The sequence below is a fragment of the Heptranchias perlo genome, chromosome 3 (genome assembly GCF_035084215.1).
Source record: "Heptranchias perlo isolate sHepPer1 chromosome 3, sHepPer1.hap1, whole genome shotgun sequence".
Lineage (NCBI taxonomy): Eukaryota > Metazoa > Chordata > Chondrichthyes > Hexanchiformes > Hexanchidae > Heptranchias > Heptranchias perlo.
Genome location: NC_090327.1, coordinates 57,584,277 through 57,604,952, shown reverse-complemented (window position 1 = coordinate 57,604,952; position 20,676 = coordinate 57,584,277). Strand labels below are relative to the sequence as shown.

At 51.8% G+C, this 20,676-nt stretch overlaps 1 protein-coding gene across 1 annotated transcript in view; it reads left to right on the top strand.

Moving 5' to 3' along the window:
• The window catches only part of kcnq3 (potassium voltage-gated channel, KQT-like subfamily, member 3), a 398,610-nt gene that overhangs the window by 314,822 nt on the left and 63,112 nt on the right, over positions 1-20,676 (top strand). The window contains exon 7 of the mRNA XM_067979766.1: positions 8,933-9,028. Coding sequence (XP_067835867.1) covers positions 8,933-9,028 — 96 coding nt within the window. The remainder of the gene's footprint in view (positions 1-8,932; positions 9,029-20,676) is intronic.

Here is a 20,676-nt window from a genome sequence, read left to right as displayed (position 1 = left end):
ATGGGTGAGTTGGGAATAGAGGGATGAGCTTTGATGGGCCAGATGGATTTTTCCTCATCCTTGCCTTTTCATATGTTATTATAAGCATAACATAAAATTTTATACGTAGCTATTTTCATACCCTTCTGTCTTTTAATGCCTTTTGATCACCTCACCGAGATGATCTTTGTTTATCAACCACCAGTTTTCACCTCTTCCAGCTTTTTAAAAACCTACTGCTGCCCATTAAACCTGTTAACGACTTCTCTGTGACAGGAGTCAGCATTCTTGACTCTTCACTTTTACCTGGTCTTCTCCTGCCCCCTTTGTCTTGTTCTGGGATATTAAGTGACTCGCTTATCTTTCCATTTCTAATTCTGACAAAGGACCAACACCCGAGTTGTCTTTTTTCTTTTCAGATGCGGATAGGCTGCTGTGTATTTTCAGCATTCCTGTCTTTAGTCCAGATTTCCAGCATTTGCACTTTTTTTTCTTGTCACATGCAAGTTTTGAATATTGTCCTACAGCTCCCTCATGTGGAAATAATGAGATTACTAACTGGTGATGGATTAAGCAGAGCAGTGCAGGAGAAACCTGTATAAGAGGAGTATTCAATAGGAAACCATTAATTACAGAGTAAATTACAGAGCTCTGCAGTCCTGCCACATCCAGTCGTGAATGGTCGTGGACAGTTAAACAACTAACGGGAGGAGGAGGCTCTGTATACAGCCCCATCCTTAATGATAGCAGAGTCCAGCACATGAGTGCAAAAGACAAGGCTGAAGCGTTTGCAACCATCTTCAGCCAGAAATGCCGAGTAGATGATCCATCTCGGCCTCCTCCCGATATCCCCACCATCACAGAAGCCAGTCTTCAGTCAATTCGATTCACTCCACGTGGTATCAAGAAACGGCTGAGGGCACTGGATACAACAAAGGCTATGGGCCCCGACAACATCCCGGCTGTAGTGCTGAAGACTTGTGCTCCAGAACTAGCCGCGCCTCTAGCCAAACTGTTCCAGTATAGCTACAACATTGGCATCTACCCGACAATGTGGAAAATTGCCCAGGTATGTCCTGTCCACAAAAAGCAGGACAAATCCAATCCGGCCAATTACCGTCCCATCAGTCTACTCTCAATCATCAGCAAAGTGATGCAAGGTGTCGTCAACAGTGCTATCAAGCGACACTTACTCACCAATAACCAGCTCACCGATGCTCAGTTTGGGTTCCGCCAGGATCACTTGGATCCAGACTTCGTTACAGCCTTGGTCCAAACATGGACAAAAGAGCTGAATTCCAGAGGTGAGGTGAGAGTGACTGCCCTTGACATCAAGGCAACATTTGACCGAGTGTGGCATCAAGGAACCCTAGTAAAATTGAAGTCAATGGGAATCAGGGGGAAAACTCTCCAGTGGCTGGAGTCATACCTAGCACAAAGGAAGATGGTAGTGGTTTATTGGAGGCCAATCATCTCAGCCCCAGGACATTGCTGCAGGAGTTTCTCATGGCAGTGTCCTAGGCCCAACCATCTTCAGCTGCTTCATCAATGACCTCCCTCCATCATAAGGTCAGAAATGGGGATGTTCGCTGATGATTGCACAATGTTCAGTTCCATTCGCAACCCCTCAGATAATGAAGCAGTCCATGCCCGCATGCAGCAAGACCTGGACAACATCCAGGCTTGGGCTGATAAGCGGCAAGTAGCATTCGCGCCAGATAAGTGCCAGGCAATGACCATCTCCAACAAGAGAGAGTCTAACCACCTCCCCTTGACATTCAATGCCATTACCATTGCCGAATCCCCCACCATCAACATCCTGGGGGTCACCATTGACCAGAAACTTAACTGGACCAGCCACATAAATACTGTGGATACAAGAGCAGGTCAGAGGCTGGGTATTCTGCGGCGAGTGACTCACCTCCTGACTCCCCAAAGCCTTTCCACCATCTACAAGGCACAAGTCAGGAGTGTGATGGAATACTCTCCACTTGCCTGGATGAGTGCAGCCCAACAACACTCAAGAAGCTCGACACCATCCAGGACAAAGCAGCCCGCTTGATTGGCACCCCATCCACCACCCTAAACATTCACTCCCTCCACCACCAGTGCACAGTGGCTGCAGTGTGTACCATCCACAGGATGCACTGCAGCAACTCGCCAAGTCTGCTTCGACAGCACCTCCCAAACCCACGACCTCTACCACCTAGAAGGACAAGAGCAGCAGACACATGGGAACAACACCACCTGCACGATCCCCTCCAAGTCACACACCATCCTGACTTGGAAATGTATGGCCGTTCCTTTATCGTCGCCGGGTCAAAATCCTGGAACTCCCTTCCTAACAGCACTGTGGGAGAACCTTCACCACACGGACTGCAGTGGTTCAAGAAGGCGGCTCACCACCACCTTCTCAAGGGCTATTAGGGATGGGCAATAAATGCTGGCCTCGCCAGCGACACCCACATCCCATGAATGAATAAAAAAAACAAGAGGTTATTAATTAGAAGCCAGATATTAATTTAAAAATTCATGCATTTTTATAAGCGCTCTGTCCTGTCAAAATATTTATGACCATTGTGATTATTTTACAAGAACTAACAGTAAAAAGTTGTATTCAGACAGTTATAAAGTAAATTAGTATTACTTTATTCTTAGGTGCAACAGGGTTGAATAACTGTAAGTGGCTAGCTTGTTTCCACAGTTTCTTTGTGCAGTGATGCCCCTGAGTTCAGAAACAGCCAGCAGTTGTCAGCTCTGCTGCTACATGTTAAAGTCAACTGGGATGCTGGGTAGCCATGTTGATAACATCTTTAATCGATGTGTTGCAGTTGGAGGCTGTGACATCGCCAAGCTGCAGCAGCTCTTGCGAAGAAAACATCGATAAGTTATTCAGAAATGATTGTCAGGAATAAAAAGGACCGATTGGGTTGTTTCAATTGAATTACTCATGGATGTGGGTCTCGTAATACAAAATTGCTCACAACTTGGCGCAAATTAGCACTAAACTTTATTCCGAGAGGCCCGAATGATGTCTGATTTGGCAAATGAGGAAAAAAAATCACACTGTTACAGTAGGGGGTGCTGTCATACAGTGGGGAACAAAAGTTTTTGACAACTACTTTTTTGGGTGGGAGAATGTCCAGTAGAACTGAGCATTATTTTCATGAAAAAGCAATCGAAAAGGCTAGTGGAATGTTGGCTTTTATCTCAAGGGGGGAGGAAGTGATGCTTGGTCAGACCGCATCAGGAGTACTGCTTTCAGCTTTGGACACGGAACCTCAGAAAGGATATATTGGTCTTGGAGGGGGCGCAGCGCAGATTCACCAGAATGATACCAGGGTTTAGAAGGTTCAATTATGAGGACAGATTGCATAAATTTGGGTTTTATTTCCTTGAGTTTAGAAGGTTCAGGGGTGATCTAATTGAGGTGTTTAAAATGATAAAAGGATAGATAGAGAGAAACTATTTCCTCTGGTGGGAGAATTCATAACAAGAGGGCATAATTTTAAAATTAGAGTTAGGCCATGCAGGAATGAAATCAGGAAGCCCTTTTTCACACAAAGGGTAGTGGAAATTTGGAATTCTCTCCCTCAAAAGGCTGTGGATGCTGGGTCAATTGAAATTTTCACGGCTGAGATCGATAGAGTTTTGTTGGGTCAGGGTATCAAGAGATATGGAGCAAAGGTGGGTAAATGGAGTCGAGATACAGATCAGCCAGGATCTCACTGAATGGCAGGGTGGGTTCTATAACGATCTACTCTGCCAGATTACTACCCAGTCAGTGAAGATGAAAATTCACCCCCAGCACTTTGAGTATCTTACTATAGCTGTTATTTGATTTAATGACTGCTAATTAATAATTATGACTTTATGAGGGTTATATTGGATAACCCTCAAACGGGCGCTGGGATCGTGGTGCACGATTAACCCCCGCCTGATGATTTCAGTGATAGCTGCATACAGCCAGTGCCAGCTGTGCTGTTGATTGGCTCCATGCATCAACAGGGGGCCCCGATTTCGGGAGTGGCTAACATTATTTAAAGGCAGCCTGCACTTCTTAAAGGGGAGGTGCACTGTTGCTACAGGAAATGCTGGAAGTCCATTGGGAAGTAAATCTGTGCTGGAATATAGTGATGAATGGCTGCGCCTGCGAGAGAGCGGCACCAAGGTTCTCGGATGGTGCACTAGAGGCCTTGGTGGAGGAGGTGGACAGTCGGAAGGGCATTGTGTATCCGCAGGGGGGCAGGAGGCTCTCTAGCCATTTGCTGAGGAGGCAGAGGGAGAAAGTTGCGCGTGTGATAAATGCCAGGAGCATCGCACCATGAACGTGGATGCAGTGCAGGAAGAAGTTGAATGATTTGACACGAGTGGTCAAGGTGAGTGAGTTCAACTGCCAAGTGGCATCTCCTTCCAACTGCACCACTAGCCTCATCCACTGCTCCACGCACTACACCCCTCATCACTCATCTACCAACAAACTCTTTCAATCAGTACTCAACTCTTCAAAGAAGATGCTTCATCTCACCTTCACACATTACCACTGTTGCAAGCCACACACCCTCAACTCACAGGTCACACACACTGACAGCTATTCAACCTTGACAGCCACATCACCCAAATATCTTGCTCACTGGCACACTTCCCTCTTGCAGGAGAATGTGGCGCACAACTGTCGGCAGCAGGAAAGAACTGGAGGAGGACAGGCACACCTACAGGTCCTCACCCCCATGGAGGAAACAGTACGGGCCATCGCTGAGGCCGTGGCAGTGGCGGTGCTGGAGGTATTGACAATGAGGGTCTCTGCATACCTAATCCTCCTTCTCACTTCCCACTCCTCCCTCACCCCACAATCTTTTCTGACTTCACGTGCTCCAGATGGTGTAAGCACTTCTTACTTTCTCCTCTCCCCTCACCACAACTCAACCCGTGTCCCTTTGTCATTTCAGATACCCAAAAACTGGAACCGGCACAGTCAGAGGAGGCAGAGGAAGAAGACGGGGATCATGCAGACACACCGTCACTCGATCTTACACTCGCAGCCACCAACTCAGAGACTGACACTGCACGTGGTTTAGAGGCTAGGATCGAGGAGGGATCTGTATGTGGTGAGGAGCCGGGGCGAGGGGAACGGATACCGCAGGTGCCAGCTCGCCGGAGGGCGAGGTCGCACACTAGTCCTGCTGCAGAGGAGTCAGATGAAGACTTTGATGGGCCAGGCTACAAAAGAAGGCTGATGGGCGTACACAGCCAAATGCTTGGTGCACTGGAAAGCCTGCACACAATGTCAAGGGACATGGAGGAGTCCAGCTCCAACTTGGCACAGGGCTTTGCGCAGAGCTTGGAGCCCATCCTTTCCCACGTGGAACGGGTGGTCACCTCCATCAGCACACCTGCGGAACCCACCATGATGCAGCATCTGATGACTGATATCACAGCTTCCATTGCAGCACAAACATCTGCCATCCAAGGCATCTGCTGCATTTGGAACTCAGACTGCTGCTTTACAAACTCAGACTGCTGCTATTGTGGCTCTGGGGACCACTGTTGAAAGGGGCTTTCAGGGCGTCACAGCAGTCCAGCAATCTGTTCTCCAGCAGATCACCGGGATTGCTGAGGCGCCACCCTAGGAGAGCGGCAGTGGTGCCATGAAAGACGAACCTGCTGTCCTCTCTCAGGATGACAGCATTCCTGCTCCCACCCCTGCCACTCCGCTAGTGCCCCTGTTGTTGCCTGTCAGCCAGCCAGGCTAGGCTGCTGCAGCCCAGGCCGAGATGGTGCACTCTGAAGCCGGGCCCTTCCGGCCCAGAGCTGCTCGAGGTCGACCTGTAAGGCCATCTGCACACGCCTCAACTGAAGGTCAGCAGCCTTCCACCACCCATGCTCCAGCCACAGGGGATGCACCTCGTAGGAGCACTAGAAGAGGTAAAGCCACATGAACGACAGGGACTAAGGGAATGCACAGGGCTGAATAGTATCAGTTTGTTTGAATCATTTCATGTGTAAATCTATAAATGTAGTTTTGAATTTGTATTTGGTGATGGTTTTCATTTCTTTGATGGGCTGAGGGAGGAAGAAATGTGTAATCATAAGGAGGACGATTTGATGGTCATGTGGGAGAGGAAAGGGAAGGAGTGTAGGACTGTTGCTGAATGGGGAGGTGTCGTTGAGGTTACTGTTATCGCTCATTAATAATCTGATCACGCAGAGCCCTGGCATACGAATTAAGAGCAGGAGTAGGCCATTCGGCCCCTCGAGCCTGCTCTGCCATTTGATAAGATCATGGCTGATCTGATTGTGACCTCAACCCAACTTTCCCGTCTACCTACTATAACCTTTGACTCCCTTGTTAATCAGGAATCTATCTAACTCAGCCTTAAAAATATTCAATGACCCTGCCTCCACCGCTCTCTGGGGAAGGGAGTTCCACAGACTCACGACCCTGTGAGAGAAAAAAATTCTCCTCATCTCCGTCTTAAATGGGAGACCCCTTATTTTTAAACTGTGGCCCCTAGTTCTAGTCTCTCCCACAAGGGGAAACATCCTCTCAACATCTACCCCTTCAAGTCCCCTCAGGATCTTATATGTTCCAATATGATCACCTCTCATTCTTCTAAACTCCAATGTATACAGGCCCAACTTGTCCAACCTTTCCTCATAAGATAACACCTCATCCCAGGAATCAGTTGAGTGAACCTTCTCTGAACCGCCTCCAAAGCAATTATGTCCTTTCTTAAATAAGGAGACCAAAACTGCACACAATATTCTAGATGTGGTCTCACCAATGCCCTGTACAACTGTGGCAAAACATCTCTACTTTTATATTCCATTCCCCTTGCAATAAATGACAACATTCCATTTGCCTTCCTAATCACTTGCTGAACCTGCATACTAACCTTTTGTGATTCATGTACTAGGACACCCAGATCCCTCTGTACCTCAGAGTTCCGCAATCTCTCTCCATTTAAATAATATACTGCTTTTCTGTTCCTCCTGCCAAAGTGGACAAGTTCACATTTTCCCACATTATACTCCATCTGCCAAATTATTGCCCATTCACTTAACCTATCTATATCCCTTTGCAGACTCCTTATGGCCTCTTCACAACTTACTTTCCTACCTACCATTGTATCATCAGCAAATTTAGCAACCGTACATTCGGTCCCTTCATCTCTGTCTATCTTGTTGCCTCCCTGCCTCTTCCTCCACTTCGCCCTTCTCTTCCATCTCTCCCTCCTCTTCCTCTGCCTCTGTCTCAGGTTCTCACTGATAGGTGGTGACAAGGGTTTTCCCTCATAATGGCCAGGTTGTGCAGCATACAAAGACAAATCTTGATACCTGTTCAGCTGACTACTGCAGGGCTCCTCCAGAGCGGTCCAGGCAGCAGAAGCATTGCTTGAGGATGCCTACGGTGTTCTGTGTGGCAACATGGCTCTCATTGTACACCTGCTGTGCACGTGTGCATAGGTTCCTGACCGGAGTCATGAGCCATTTCATGAGGGGATAACCCTTGTTGCCCAGTAGCCAGCCTTTGACTTCCCGTGCTGGTTGAAATATAGGTGGCACAGAGGCCTGCCGCAGAATGAAGGAATCATGACTGCTGCCAGGATAGCGGGCACAGACCTGCATGATGCACTGTGTGTCGTCACACACCAGCTTCACATTGAGGGAGTCGAATCCCTTTCTGTTGATGAAGATGGCTGAGTTCAGATGAGGAGCATGCATAGTAATATAAGTGCAGTCAATGGCACCCTGTACCATAACCTGCAATGCAAGCAAACTCTCGTGCTCACTCCCGCTGCTTGTCTCTGGCAAGAGGGAATGAGATGGGTCTATTTCAGAGTGCGTACAGAGCCTCAGTGACCTCCCTTATACAGCAGTGCACTGCAAACTGCAAGATGTTGCTTATATCACCAGCAGCAGCCTGAAAGGAGCCAGAGACTTAAAAATTAAGCGCCACGGTTACCTTGACAGCCACAGGCAATGCTGCCCTTGTCCTGCTCTGAGGCTGCAGTTGTGGCTGCAGCAGTTGACAGATTTCAGTCATGACCTCTTTAGTGAGCCGCAGCCGTCAGATGCACTGGTCATCGCTGAAGTTGAGGTAAAAGAATTGGTCTCTGAAGACCCTCGTTGGATATGGCCTCCAGCTGAATGCTCTGCTCCTCCTCCTCTCTCTTCTAGTAGCTTGTCCTGCTCTGTGTGGCCTCTCTGCATGCTCCCAGTCATGTTCAATTCTCACAGCAAGCCCCAACAGGCCACTATGTTCAGCACTATATTTTAAATGCCACTAACAGTACTGCAAGAGCAGCGAGACCACTAGAATATTGCAACTTCCTCCAAGTATAGGAAACTTCCAAAAACACGTACAATTGCACCAGCAGCCAGAATAACTAATCCAGCAACTAACCTGTAACTCCTGCATGATCCCTTTAAATAGCGTTAGTTGGGGGGTCCTTCATGCCCTTTAACTCCTGTTCAGGACAGTGTGATGGCTGGAGCGGGGCGTTCCAAAATGTCTCAGCTGCTTCAAATCACCGTTGCACACTGACTCATGTCATCATCTCCCTACTCTACGTGCTGCCGGCGGTCGTTAGGTACACGCACGCAAACCCCTTTACCAAGATGGCGTCCTGCGCACTTCACGTTGGAAGTGGCATCTCGGACGCCATTTTCAGGGCTTTGGTGTACATGTCGCGCCTACAAAACGGGCGCTACAAGGCTCAATTTTGTCACCAATGTCTGTTATCTCAATAATATTTACCACCACACAAGGGATTAAAATAATAATAGTTGTGGTACCATTGCATGAATATTAGGAATTCTAATTAGCGTATTTTAAGCTTTTATGGTAAATACAGAGTGACTGAAACGTTTTAATTATTGTAAGATTGATTTTAGGCTTGATATCTTTTCTATTTGAAGAATTTCATAATGTTTATTTTTCTTTAATAAGGGCATTCTTGGCTCAGGGCTGGCTCTTAAAGTTCAGGAGCAGCATCGTCAAAAGCATTTTGAAAAAAGAAGAAATCCCGCAGCAAGCTTAATCCAGGTCTGGTGTTTAAGCCCTAGAAAAGTGTTACAGTTACAAAAGAAATTGAAATCAATATTTTAATCTCATAAAAGGAGAACGAGCATAGTGACAGTGCTGTTTAGGCAGCAATGAGTGATATTTTTTTTTCCATGTTAGTGGCTGCTCGGGCATGAGTTGATCTTTGTCTTGGAGTTCATCGTTGCCTTTAGATCACTAGCACACTTCGTCATGAGCTGGTTGGTCTTTCTAAGCAATCCTGAATTCCTAGTATTCACACATTTCTGATTTTTGAAAATGAAATCCCTGACACCTCCCTACTGTACCTGTGGGAAAATGGTTCTCAGGAGCCAGGTAAGAGTCTACACCACACCAACAAACAGGGAAGAGTAGGGTATCTAGAACCTCTATACTATCCCTATCCCGAAGTCTGTGATCATTCAGAACTGAAAGGCCTCTGATTCAGGTTGGAGAGGGTGGTTAAGGGTTCAACATCCTGCACAACACAAATACAGAAAGAGCATCTGTTACAACAAAGCAAAAATAGTTTGAACAGAGACATGTCCAGGAAACTCCCAGCACACACCCTGCTAGGAATAAATAAGCACAGAATCGAGTTCTTGCAGCAGTCTGTAAAACAAACAGCAAAACCAACAGTGATCCCACTGAATTCAAAAAATAACTCACCACTTACAATGGCTCCTCTCTACTCTTCCGAGGTACAAGCCACACAGCAGGAAATAAAGTAGTTCCCAAAACAACGGCAGTTTGCACGGAAGCTTGCATCAAGCAGAAGATGCTCCTGGGTCATTTTATCCCATTTTCCATTACGGTTTAGTAATTATCTCTCAAAGACACTTACTGTAAATGGCTTCTCGGTGTGGAACAAGAAGGGCATCACCAAAATGGGCCATTTGCTCAAAAGACCAACAGCTTGTTAAGTTCCAGATGGTTCAAAATGATATTTCCACGACTTCCAGATCTCACACAAAACTCCAATCCTGCCCAGCACAAACTGAACAGTTTCTGCTTCCACCGTCCGCTCCACACTGTCCTCCACAACATCCAGACACATCCCCACCCTCCGCTCCACACTGTCCTCCACAACATCCAGACACATCCCCACCCTCCACTCCACACTGTCCTCCACAACATCCAGACACATCCCCACCCTCCACTCCACACTGTCCTCCACAACATCCAGACACATCCCCACCCTCCACTCCACACTGTCCTCCACAACATCCAGACACATCCCCACCCTCCACTCCACACTGTCCTCCACAACATCCAGACACATCCCCACCCTCCACTCCACACTGTCCTCCACAACATCCAGACACATCCCCACCCTCCACTCCACACTGTCCTTTACAACATCCAGACACATCCCCACCCTCCACTCCACACTGTCCTCCACAACATCCAGACACATCCCCACCCTCCACTCCACACTGTCCTCCACAACATCCAGACACATCTCCACCCTCCACTCCACACTGTCCTCCACAACATCCAGACACATCCCCACCCTCCACTCCACACTGTCCTCCACAACATCCAGACACATCCCCACCCTCCACTCCACACTGTCCTCCACAACATCCAGACACATCTCCACCCTCCACTCCACACTGTCCTCCACAACATCCAGACACATCCCCACCCTCCGCTCCACACTGTCCTCCACAACATCCAGACACATCTCCACCCTCCACTCCACACTGTCCTCCACAACATCCAGACACATCCCCACCCTCCACTCCACACTGTCCTCCACAACATCCAGACACATCCCCACCCTCCACTCCACACTGTCCTCCACAACATCCAGACACATCCCCACCCTCCACTCCACACTGTCCTCCACAACATCCAGACACATCCCCACCCTCCACTCCACACTGTCCTCCACAACATCCAGACACATCCCCACCCTCCACTCCACACTGTCCTCCACAACATCCAGACACATCCCCACCCTCCACTCCACACTGTCCTCCACAACATCCAGACACATCCCCACCCTCCACTCCACACTGTCCTTTACAACATCCAGACACATCCCCACCCTCCACTCCACACTGTCCTCCACAACATCCAGACACATCCCCACCCTCCACTCCACACTGTCCTCCACAACATCCAGACACATCCCCACCCTCCACTCCACACTGTCCTCCACAACATCCAGACACATCCCCACCCTCCACTCCACACTGTCCTTTACAACATCCAGACACATCCCCACCCTCCACTCCACACTGTCCTCCACAACATCCAGACACATCCCCACCCTCCACTCCACACTGTCCTCCACAACATCCAGACACATCTCCACCCTCCACTCCACACTGTCCTCCACAACATCCAGACACATCTCCACCCTCCACTCCACACTGTCCTTTACAACATCCAGACACATCCCCACCCTCCACTCCACACTGTCCTCCACAACATCCAGACACATCCCCACCCTCCACTCCACACTGTCCTCCACAACATCCAGACACATCCCCACCCTCCACTCCACACTGTCCTCCACAACATCCAGACACATCCCCACCCTCCACTCCACACTGTCCTTTACAACATCCAGACACATCCCCACCCTCCACTCCACACTGTCCTCCACAACATCCAGACACATCCCCACCCTCCACTCCACACTGTCCTCCACAACATCCAGACACATCCCCACCCTCCACTCCACACTGTCCTTTACAACATCCAGACACATCCCCACCCTCCACTCCACACTGTCCTCCACAACATCCAGACACATCTCCACCCTCCACTCCACACTGTCCTCCACAACATCCAGACACATCCCCACCCTCCACTCCACACTGTCCTCGACAACATCCAGACACATCCCCACCCTCCACTCCACACTGTCCTCCACAACATCCAGACACATCCCCACCCTCCACTCCACACTGTCCTCCACAACATCCAGACACATCTCCACCCTCCACTCCACACTGTCCTTTACAACATCCAGACACATCCCCACCCTCCACTCCACACTGTCCTTTACAACATCCAGACACATCCCCACCCTCCACACCACACTGTCCTCCACAACATCCAGACACATCTCCACCCTCCACTCCACACTGTCCTTTACAACATCCAGACACATCCCCACCCTCCACTCCACACTGTCCTCCACAACATCCAGACACATCCCCACCCTCCACTCCACACTGTCCTTTACAACATCCAGACACATCCCCACCCTCCGCTCCACACTGTCCTCCACAACATCCAGACACATCCCCACCCTCCACTCCACACTGTCCTTTACAACATCCAGACACATCCCCACCCTCCACTCCACACTGTCCTCCACAACATCCAGACACATCTCCACCCTCCACTCCACACTGTCCTTTACAACATCCAGACACATCTCCACCCTCCACTCCACACTGTCCTTTACAACATCCAGACACATCCCCACCCTCTGCTCCACACTGTCCTCCACAACATCCAGACACATCTCCACCCTCCACTCCACACTGTCCTCCACAACATCCAGACACATCCCCACCCTCCACTCCACACTGTCCTCCACAACATCCAGACACATCCCCACCCTCCGCTCCACACTGTCCTCCACAACATCCAGACACATCTCCACCCTCCGCTCCACACTGTCCTCCACAACATCCAGACACATCCCCACCCTCCACTCCACACTGTCCTCCACAACATCCAGACACATCCCCACCCTCCGCTCCACACTGTCCTCCACAACATCCAGACACATCCCCACCCTCCACTCCACACTGTCCTCCACAACATCCAGACACATCTCCACCCTCCACTCCACACTGTCCTCCACAACATCCAGACACATCCCCACCCTCCGCTCCACACTGTCCTCCACAACATCCAGACACATCCCCACCCTCCACTCCACACTGTCCTCCACAACATCCAGACACATCCCCACCCTCCACTCCACACTGTCCTCCACAACATCCAGACACATCCCCACCCTCCACTCCACACTGTCCTTTACAACATCCAGACACATCCCCACCCTCCACTCCACACTGTCCTTTACAACATCCAGACACATCCCCACCCTCCACTCCACACTGTCCTCCACAACATCCAGACACATCCCCACCCTCCACTCCACACTGTCCTCCACAACATCCAGACACATCCCCACCCTCCACTCCACACTGTCCTCCACAACATCCAGACACATCCCCACCCTCCACTCCACACTGTCCTTTACAACATCCAGACACATCCCCACCCTCCAATCCACACTGTCCTCCACAACATCCAGACACATCCCCACCCTCCACTCCACACTGTCCTTTACAACATCCAGACACATCCCCACCCTCCACTCCACACTGTCCTCCACAACATCCAGACACATCCCCACCCTCCACTCCACACTGTCCTCCACAACATCCAGACACATCCCCACCCTCCACTCCACACTGTCCTCCACAACATCCAGACACATCCCCACCCTCCACTCCACACTGTCCTCCACAACATCCAGACACATCCCCACCCTCCACTCCACACTGTCCTCCACAACATCCAGACACATCCCCACCCTCCGCTCCACACTGTCCTCCACAACATCCAGACACATCCCCACCCTCCACTCCACACTGTCCTCCACAACATCCAGACACATCCCCACCCTCCACTCCACACTGTCCTCCACAACATCCAGACACATCCCCACCCTCCACTCCACACTGTCCTCCACAACATCCAGACACATCCCCACCCTCCACTCCACACTGTCCTTTACAACATCCAGACACATCCCCACCCTCCACTCCACACTGTCCTCCACAACATCCAGACACATCCCCACCCTCCACTCCACACTGTCCTCCACAACATCCAGACACATCCCCACCCTCCACTCCACACTGTCCTCCACAACATCCAGACACATCCCCACCCTCCACTCCACACTGTCCTCCACAACATCCAGACACATCCCCACCCTCCACTCCACACTGTCCTTTACAACATCCAGACACATCCCCACCCTCCACTCCACACTGTCCTCCACAACATCCAGACACATCCCCACCCTCCACTCCACACTGTCCTTTACAACATCCAGACACATCCCCACCCTCCACTCCACACTGTCCTCCACAACATCCAGACACATCCCCACCCTCCACTCCAACTGTCCTCCACAACATCCAGACACATCCCCACCCTCCACTCCACACTGTCCTCCACAACATCCAGACACATCCCCACCCTCCACTCCACACTGTCCTTTACAACATCCAGACACATCCCCACCCTCCACTCCACACTGTCCTCCACAACATCCAGACACATCCCCACCCTCCACTCCACACTGTCCTCCACAACATCCAGACACATCCCCACCCTCCACTCCACACTGTCCTCCACAACATCCAGACACATCCCCACCCTCCACTCCACACTGTCCTCCACAACATCCAGACACATCCCCACCCTCCACTCCACACTGTCCTCCACAACATCCAGACACATCCCCACCCTCCACTCCACACTGTCCTCCACAACATCCAGACACATCCCCACCCTCCACTCCACACTGTCCTCCACAACATCCAGACACATCCCCACCCTCCACTCCACACTGTCCTCCACAACATCCAGACACATCCCCACCCTCCACTCCACACTGTCCTCCACAACATCCAGACACATCCCCACCCTCCACTCCACACTGTCCTCCACAACATCCAGACACATCCCCACCCTCCACTCCACACTGTCCTCCACAACATCCAGACACATCCCCACCCTCCACTCCACACTGTCCTTTACAACATCCAGACACATCCCCACCCTCCACTCCACACTGTCCTTTACAACATCCAGACACATCCCCACCCTCCACTCCACACTGTCCTCCACAACATCCAGACACATCCCCACCCTCCACTCCACACTGTCCTTTACAACATCCAGACACATCCCCACCCTCCACTCCACACTGTCCTCCACAACATCCAGACACATCCCCACCCTCCACTCCACACTGTCCTCCACAACATCCAGACACATCTCCACCCTCCACTCCACACTGTCCTCCACAACATCCAGACACATCCCCACCCTCCACTCCACACTGTCCTTTACAACATCCAGACACATCCCCACCCTCCACTCCACACTGTCCTTTACAACATCCAGACACATCCCCACCCTCCACTCCACACTGTCCTCCACAACATCCAGACACATCCCCACCCTCCACTCCACACTGTCCTTTACAACATCCAGACACATCCCCACCCTCCACTCCACACTGTCCTTTACAACATCCAGACACATCCCCACCCTCCACTCCACACTGTCCTCCACAACATCCAGACACATCCCCACCCTCCGCTCCACACTGTCCTCCACAACATCCAGACACATCTCCACCCTCCACTCCACACTGTCCTCCACAACATCCAGACACATCCCCACCCTCCACTCCACACTGTCCTCCACAACATCCAGACACATCCCCACCCTCCACTCCACACTGTCCTTTACAACATCCAGACACATCCCCACCCTCCACTCCACACTGTCCTCCACAACATCCAGACACATCCCCACCCTCCACTCCACACTGTCCTCCACAACATCCAGACACATCCCCACCCTCCACTCCACACTGTCCTCCACAACATCCAGACACATCCCCACCCTCCACTCCACACTGTCCTCCACAACATCCAGACACATCTCCACCCTCCACTCCACACTGTCCTCCACAACATCCAGACACATCCCCACCCTCCACTCCACACTGTCCTCCACAACATCCAGACACATCCCCACCCTCCACTCCACACTGTCCTTTACAACATCCAGACACATCCCCACCCTCCACTCCACACTGTCCTCCACAACATCCAGACACATCTCCACCCTCGACTCCACACTGTCCTCCACAACATCCAGACACCTCTCCACCCTCCACTCCACACTGTCCTTTACAACATCCAGACACATCCCCACCCTCCACTCCACACTGTCCTCCACAACATCCAGACACATCTCCACCCTCCACTCCACACTGTCCTCCACAACATCCAGACACATCCCCACCCTCCGCTCCACACTGTCCTCCACAACATCCAGACACATCCCCACCCTCCACTCCACACTGTCCTCCACAACATCCAGACACATCCCCACCCTGCACTCCACACTGTCCTCCACAACATCCAGACACATCCCCACCCTCCGCTCCACACTGTCCTCCACAACATCCAGACACATCTCCACCCTCCACTCCACACTGTCCTCCACAACATCCAGACACATCTCCACCCTCCACTCCACACTGTCCTCCACAACATCCAGACACATCCCCACCCTCCACTCCACACTGTCCTTTACAACATCCAGACACATCCCCACCCTCCACTCCACACTGTCCTCCACAACATCCAGACACATCTCCACCCTCCACTCCACACTGTCCTCCACAACATCCAGACACATCCCCACCCTCCACTCCACACTGTCCTTTACAACATCCAGACACATCCCCACCCTCCACTCCACACTGTCCTTTACAACATCCAGACACATCCCCACCCTCCACTCCACACTGTCCTTTACAACATCCAGACACATCCCCACCCTCCACTCCACACTGTCCTTTACAACATCCAGACACATCCCCACCCTCCTCTCCACACTGTCCTCCACAACATCCAGACACATCCCCACCCTCCACTCCACACTGTCCTCCACAACATCCAGACACATCCCCACCCTCCACTCCACACTGTCCTTTACAACATCCAGACACATCTCCACCCTCCACTCCACACTGTCCTTTACAACATCCAGACACATCCCCACCCTCCACTCCACACTGTCCTCCACAACATCCAGACACATCCCCACCCTCCACTCCACACTGTCCTCCACAACATCCAGACACATCTCCACCCTCCACTCCACACTGTCCTCCACAACATCCAGACACATCCCCACCCTCCACTCCACACTGTCCTCCACAACATCCAGACACATCCCCACCCTCCACTCCACACTGTCCTTTACAACATCCAGACACATCCCCACCCTCCACTCCACACTGTCCTCCACAACATCCAGACACATCTCCACCCTCCACTCCACACTGTCCTCCACAACATCCAGACACATCTCCACCCTCCACTCCACACTGTCCTCCACAACATCCAGACACATCTCCACCCTCCACTCCACACTGTCCTCCACAACATCCAGACACATCCCCACCCTCCACTCCACACTGTCCTCCACAACATCCAGACACATCCCCACCCTCCACTCCACACTGTCCTCCACAACATCCAGACACATCTCCACCCTCCACTCCACACTGTCCTCCACAACATCCAGACACATCTCCACCCTCCACTCCACACTGTCCTCCACAACATCCAGACACATCCCCACCCTCCACTCCACACTGTCCTCCACAACATCCAGACACATCCCCACCCTCCACTCCACACTGTCCTCCACAACATCCAGACACATCCCCACCCTCCACTCCACACTGTCCTCCACAACATCCAGACACATCCCCACCCTCCACTCCACACTGTCCTCCACAACATCCAGACACATCCCCACCCTCCTCTCCACACTGTCCTTTACAACATCCAGACACATCTCCACCCTCCACTCCACACTGTCCTCCACAACATCCAGACACATCCCCACCCTCCACTCCACACTGTCCTTTACAACATCCAGACACATCTCCACCCTCCTCTCCACACTGTCCTCCACAACATCCAGACACATCTCCACCCTCCACTCCACACTGTCCTCCACAACATCCAGACACATCTCCACCCTCCACTCCACACTGTCCTCCACAACATCCAGACACATCTCCACCCTCCACTCCACACTGTCCTTTACAACATCCAGACACATCCCCACCCTCCACTCCACACTGTCCTCCACAACATCCAGACACATCTCCACCCTCCACTCCACACTGTCCTCCACAACATCCAGACACATCCCCACCCTCCACTCCACACTGTCCTCCACAACATCCAGACACATCCCCACCCTCCACTCCACACTGTCCTCCACAACATCCAGACACATCTCCACCCTCCACTCCACACTGTCCTTTACAACATCCAGACACATCCCCACCCTCCACTCCACACTGTCCTCCACAACATCCAGACACATCTCCACCCTCCACTCCACACTGTCCTTTACAACATCCAGACACATCCCCACCCTCCACTCCACACTGTCCTTTACAACATCCAGACACATCCCCACCCTCCACTCCACACTGTCCTCCACAACATCCAGACACATCCCCACCCTCCACTCCACACTGTCCTTTACAACATCCAGACACATCCCCACCCTCCGCTCCACACTGTCCTTTACAACATCCAGACACATCCCCACCCTCCACTCCACACTGTCCTCCACAACATCCAGACACATCCCCACCCTCCACTCCACACTGTCCTCCACAACATCCAGACACATCCCCACCCTCCACTCCACACTGTCCTCCACAACATCCAGACACATCCCCACCCTCCACTCCACACTGTCCTCCACAACATCCAGACACATCCCCACCCTCCACTCCACACTGTCCTTTACAACATCCAGACACATCCCTACCCTCCACTCCACACTGTCCTCCACAACATCCAGACACATCCCCACCCTCCACTCCACACTGTCCTCCACAACATCCAGACACATCCCCACCCTCCACTCCACACTGTCCTCCACAACATCCAGACACATCCCCACCCTCCACTCCACACTGTCCTTTACAACATCCAGACACATCCCCACCCTCCACTCCACACTGTCCTCCACAACATCCAGACACATCCCCACCCTCCACTCCACACTGTCCTCCACAACATCCAGACACATCCCCACCCTCCACTCCACACTGTCCTCCACAACATCCAGACACATCTCCACCCTCCACTCCACACTGTCCTCCACAACATCCAGACACATCTCCACCCTCCACTCCACACTGTCCTCCACAACATCCAGACACATCCCCACCCTCCGCTCCACACTGTCCTCCACAACATCCAGACACATCCCCACCCTCCACTCCACACTGTCCTTTACAACATCCAGACACATCCCCACCCTCCACTCCACACTGTCCTTTACAACATCCAGACACATCCCCACCCTCCACTCCACACTGTCCTCCACAACATCCAGACACATCTCCACCCTCCACTCCACACTGTCCTTTACAACATCCAGACACATCCCCACCCTCCACTCCACACTGTCCTCCACAACATCCAGACACATCCCCACCCTCCACTCCACACTGTCCTCCACAACATCCAGACACATCTCCACCCTCCACTCCACACTGTCCTCCACAACATCCAGACACATCCCCACCCTCCGCTCCACACTGTCCTTTACAACATCCAGACACATCCCCACCCTCCGCTCCACACTGTCCTTTACAACATCCAGACACATCCCCACCCTCCGCTCCACACTGTCCTTTACAACATCCAGACACATCCCCACCCTCCGCTCCACACTGTCCTCCACAACATCCAGACACATCTCCACCCTCCACTCCACACTGTCCTCCACAACATCCAGACACATCTCCACCCTCCGCTCCACACTGTCCTCCACAACATCCAGACACATCCCCACCCTCCACTCCACACTGTCCTTTACAACATCCAGACACATCCCCACCCTCCACTCCACACTGTCCTTTTCAACATCCAGACACATCCCCACCCTCCATTCCACACTGTCCTCCACAACATCCAGACACATCTCCACCCTCCACTCCACACTGTCCTTTACAACATCCAGACACATCCCCACCCTCCACTCCACACTGTCCTCCACAACATCCAGACACATCCCCACCCTCCACTCCACACTGTCCTCCACAACATCCAGACACATCCCCACCCTCCACTCCACACTGTCCTCCACAACATCCAGACACATCTCCACCCTCCACTCCACACTGTCCTTTACAACATCCAGACACATCCCCACCCTCCACTCCACACTGTCCTTTTCAACATCCAGACACATCCCCACCCTCCATTCCACACTGTCCTCCACAACATCCAGACACATCCCCACCCTCCGCTCCACACTGTCCTTTACAACATCCAGACACATCCCCACCCTCCGCTCCACATTGTCCTCCACAACATCCAGACACATCCCCACCCTCCACTCCACACTGTCCTCCACAACATCCAGACACATCCCCACCCTCCGCTCCACACTGTCCTCCACAACATCCAGACACATCTCCACCCTCCACTCCACACTTTCCTCCACAACATCCAGACACATCCCCACCCTCCATTCCACACTGTCCTCCACAACATCCAGACACATCCCCACCCTCCACTCCACACTGTCCTCCACAACATCCAGACACATCCCCACCCTCCACTCCACACTGTCCTTTACAACATCCAGGAAACAAAGAAATCCCACGTAGCACGTGATTGTAACCTGAACCACCCCTAATGGGAAACTGGAGGGTGACTCCAGAAACTGACTCTTTTGATCTTCATCTGCAGCAGAATAAGAGACGGGCAGCTCAGAATCCTACACCCTCCCGTGGTTAAATTCTGAAC